Raw genomic sequence first — 4,171 nt, 5'->3', positions numbered from 1 at the left:
ACTAATTAAAATTTCCCCTGCACTACCTACAGATAATATTGACCACTAATTAAAATTTCAATTTGCCTCAGCACTACCTACAGATAATATTGACCACTAATTAAAATTTCCCCTGCACTACCTACAGATAATATTGACCACTAATTAAAATTTCCCCTGCACTACCTACAGATAATATTGACAACTAATTAAAATTTCACTTTGCCCCTGCACTACCTACAGATAATATTGACCCCTTCTTAAATAGTCTTTTTATGTATAAATAATGACTAATTTTAGAATATATCACAAGTTTTTTTATGAAAATATCCCAGTTGCAGCTAACTGCAGGTTTAACAGTCCAGTATGGATTATCTTGGGCAGAGCTATTGGAAAAGTTAGTCAGGCAGTATCTCTATTACACCACTGATAAGATAACACTAATGTAAGAATGTGGGATTGAAGCATTGGCCTTTAAATATTAGACATTGTCCATCATGTGACAATTAGCAGTGTTGGAGTCCAACTATTGTACTTACCTTGCAGTGCCATCATTATTTGCCAATGCTTTCAAATCAATAATATCACCATTGTCAGTCTTACAGGAACAAGAATCAATTTGACTGCATACGGCAGTAGTTTCCCTCGGTAACAGTAAGATGATCGTCAACAATGAAGTTATCTCTGTGATTATTTTACCTATCCTTGGGTATAGAGGGGCAGATTTCATGTTTACTGTCAACTGATCATGCAAGTTATTCTCTCTTTTGTCAAAGATTGAGGTTAAACTGATAACAAGGTCATTGCGTTATCAGATCATTTATTCAACCAGATATAAATAAATAGAACAAAGTTGAATATAAACTCAAGTATTACAAACCTGCAATTCAAAACAAACAAAATAGAACAAAAGAATACTGAATTATATCTGGTTTGGACTGTGGAAGTAGTCCCAACGGACTAATCGAGTCCACAGCCCACAATTATTACTGCAATAAAATTTACAAAAAAGTCACACAGTCGAGAAAAAGAAAATCTATAAAGAATATACGGAAAAAAAAATCAAAAAGCTGATAAGTAAGATTTTAAAGCTTTTTGAAATTTAAATCTTGAATTTATTTGTTTTAGATGATATGGCAATGAATTCCAGTGTCTGACTGCAGCAAATACAATGTTGTGTTGAGTAATACTGAGTCTGGCATTCGGTATTCGGAGATTGCCACTATCAGATGATCGTGTAGAATAAGTATGGGTAAGGACTTCAAAATAGTTAGTAATATTTGTAGGGAAATTATTATTTAATGAGTCAAATATAAATAGACAGGAGTAATATTTACTGAGTTTCGGAAGTGGTAATATATTTAGTTGGCGAAATATTAAAGGATCAGAGTGTGCAGTGAAATTAGAAAATGTATTAAGTCGAACTGCTTTTTTCTGTAGGCGGAGAATGGGATTTAATAATGTAGTGTAAGCGTTACCCCAGATTTCTAAACAGTATGTTAGATGCGGTAAGATGGTGTTATAGATCATGATAAGAAGTGACTTTGGTACAAAATGTCTGATACGAGAAAGGACACCAATTTTGGGGCTAATTTTTAAAATAATATTTTTCACGTGTGAATTCCAAGTAAGTGATGAGTCAATGGATATGCCAAGATAACTTGCCGAAGTGACTTCCTCGATCATATGATGTGATAAAAAGAAATGGCCAAACAAAATTCATATGTTACTCTGGATACTGCTCAGTTCACATGTTACATTGGCTAAGCCACTCAATTCATATGATACTTTGGATACCGCTCAGTTCACATGTTACTTTACTGATACTTAACTACTTTGGTAATTTTATTTATGTCTTTGTCATTATTTGTTGTAAAAATTAAACTTTTGTTCCAAACACAGACTTGAAATTTGTTACCTGAAATTTTGATAGCACACTTTAGTCTTTGTTTGGAACAATTTAATTTGATATAATGCTTTAATAATTAGCAAAGATGAATTTTCATTTGAAAGTCAGTATTTGTAAATATTTCTGGGTTCTAATCTTTCAGCCTTTACAAATCTTGACTCCATCACCAAGTGATCCAAATGGGAAAATGTGAACATTACCAGGGTTTATAAAAAAAATTGGACATTTATGAATAGACCTATGCCTCATTACAACACATTTGTTTTATACATGTTGCATTTGATCACTCACTTCCCCCACTTGACACTGCAAGTTCTGCAACTAACTGCATTTCCAACACACACAGCAAATCATTCTCGCAAACTAGAGCTGATATTTCTTCTGTGACACTTTGAAATATTAAGTGTGTATTTGGATGGTGCTGTAAAATAGGCAGTGGTTTATGATGATGACAGCAAATCAACAGACACATAGCCTATTACACCTATGGGACCAACAGTAACCAGTTTCTGAAATATCATATGAACTTTTATCTAATTTTATTTAAACAAGGACTAAATTTTCACTAAAATATCCATACCCCAAATGATACAATGTTTGTTCTTGATATTAAGTAAATTACATTTACAAAGTCATAACTAAACTGTTTAGTTGCACTATGAAAATAATTTGTATCTCCAACTGACAAAAACTATATACATACATAATTGTACATAATCTTACCATGTCAAAAAATTGTCTATTGAAAACAAATACAAAATGTGTACTAGGCTGAGTGAATATAAATTGAGAATTAATGTTTAAAAATTATCATCCTGGTATTAAATCAAATTCAATGACCAACAATAATTTTTAAATATTCTTGGAGCAAGAATTTGTTTTTCTCACTAATTTTCTATTATCAAGAAAAATGTTGTGATTTCCCTGTGTAAACATTTGGTCTTTTTTAGGTCAATTAATAACACAGCCAAAACTATACAAGAAAGTCAAAGTGGTTTATTCTCAAAATTTAATTTTTATTTTTTCAAAATGTTTCTAAAAATGTCACCATTCTGTCTAGTAAAGCACATCTCATCTGCCTTTTGTTGAATTTGGTTGACAATTGAAAAGAATTATTAAGTTATTTCTTGAAAAGTTGAACATTTCAGCCTGGTTTAGCTTATATACACCACTGTATTAAAAGAGACATATGACATATTAATATGTAAATTGACTGATGTTATGGCTGCATGTACATAATGCTGTACAAGGACACAAATATGTACAGATTGTCAATTGTGAAATATCCAGCGCCATCACTTAGTCCCTGCATATTCTAAAATAATATCAAAACTCCATCAATTTGTTCTCTTCTACTCTGCAAACAGCATGCATATGTTTGGGCACATCTCCACAAATTGTGTCTGAACCATATATCTGTCATGTTTAACTAATGGAGAAATCCATTTGGCCTTGACACTTCTGAGAGTTTGATTTGACAGACAAAATATTAGCAAAAACCTTAGTCTCCTCACTGGGACAACTCAAAGTATATCCACTTGTTACTTTATAAATACATGTAATTTTGACATGATTTCAGATGGAACATTCAGAACACTTGTTGGGCAGGTTAGTCTCAGTTCAAATGTCTTACAAGTGATATTTGAGAAATATTGATCTATACAAGAATTAATTGCTTAAATTTAGCAGTCTAAAATCATGACACAAGAACGGTATTTCCTAGCATAATAAGCATTCATTCATCATGTAATACAAAATATATTACAGCCTCACAGTATCAGGCTTTACACCTTCACATCAAGATCCCCCCCCCCTCCCACCCACCTCCTCATATTGGGCAGATTACCATCTAACTATACTAGTGAAAGTGCATATTTGGGCCGTAGTAGCATAATTCCACTAAATAGTTGCTCTTTTAGTGTTTTTTTCTCTAAATCTCACTGTATGAGGAAGTCTTCCTGCATGGACTGGTTATAAAGAGAACACCATCCTGGAATAGAATGAATTATAGGTATTATAAAAGTATATCTATTACTCCACAGCATATGTACATTTGAATCAAAATATCTGTATTATAGGAGTCACATAGACTTATAGAAACACAGACAGACAGACAGACAGACATACACATACATACATACATACATACATACATACATACATACATACTGTAACGTCGGGGAGTGAAATAAATACACTAGAACCGACTGGGTGTACTGATAGTCACTTATACTTTATTGATGTGTAGACGGAACTAATATATGAGCGGGAACAACCCATAAT

At 32.5% G+C, this 4,171-nt stretch overlaps 1 protein-coding gene across 1 annotated transcript in view; it reads right to left on the bottom strand.

Annotated features, from left to right (window-relative positions):
* The window catches only part of LOC144434428 (cation-dependent mannose-6-phosphate receptor-like), a 16,250-nt gene extending 15,541 nt beyond the window's left edge, over window positions 1–709 (bottom strand). Inside the window, exon 1 of the mRNA XM_078122879.1 lies at window positions 519–709. Within this exon, the coding sequence (XP_077979005.1) occupies window positions 519–709 (191 nt within the window). The remainder of the gene's footprint in view (window positions 1–518) is intronic.
* Between the last annotated feature and the right edge of the window lie 3,462 nt (window positions 710–4,171).

The sequence above is a fragment of the Glandiceps talaboti genome, chromosome 4 (genome assembly GCF_964340395.1).
Source record: "Glandiceps talaboti chromosome 4, keGlaTala1.1, whole genome shotgun sequence".
Classification (NCBI taxonomy): domain Eukaryota; kingdom Metazoa; phylum Hemichordata; class Enteropneusta; family Spengelidae; genus Glandiceps; species Glandiceps talaboti.
The sequence above is the reverse complement of the archived record's forward strand: the minus strand, read 5'-3'. Positions and strand labels throughout refer to the sequence as shown.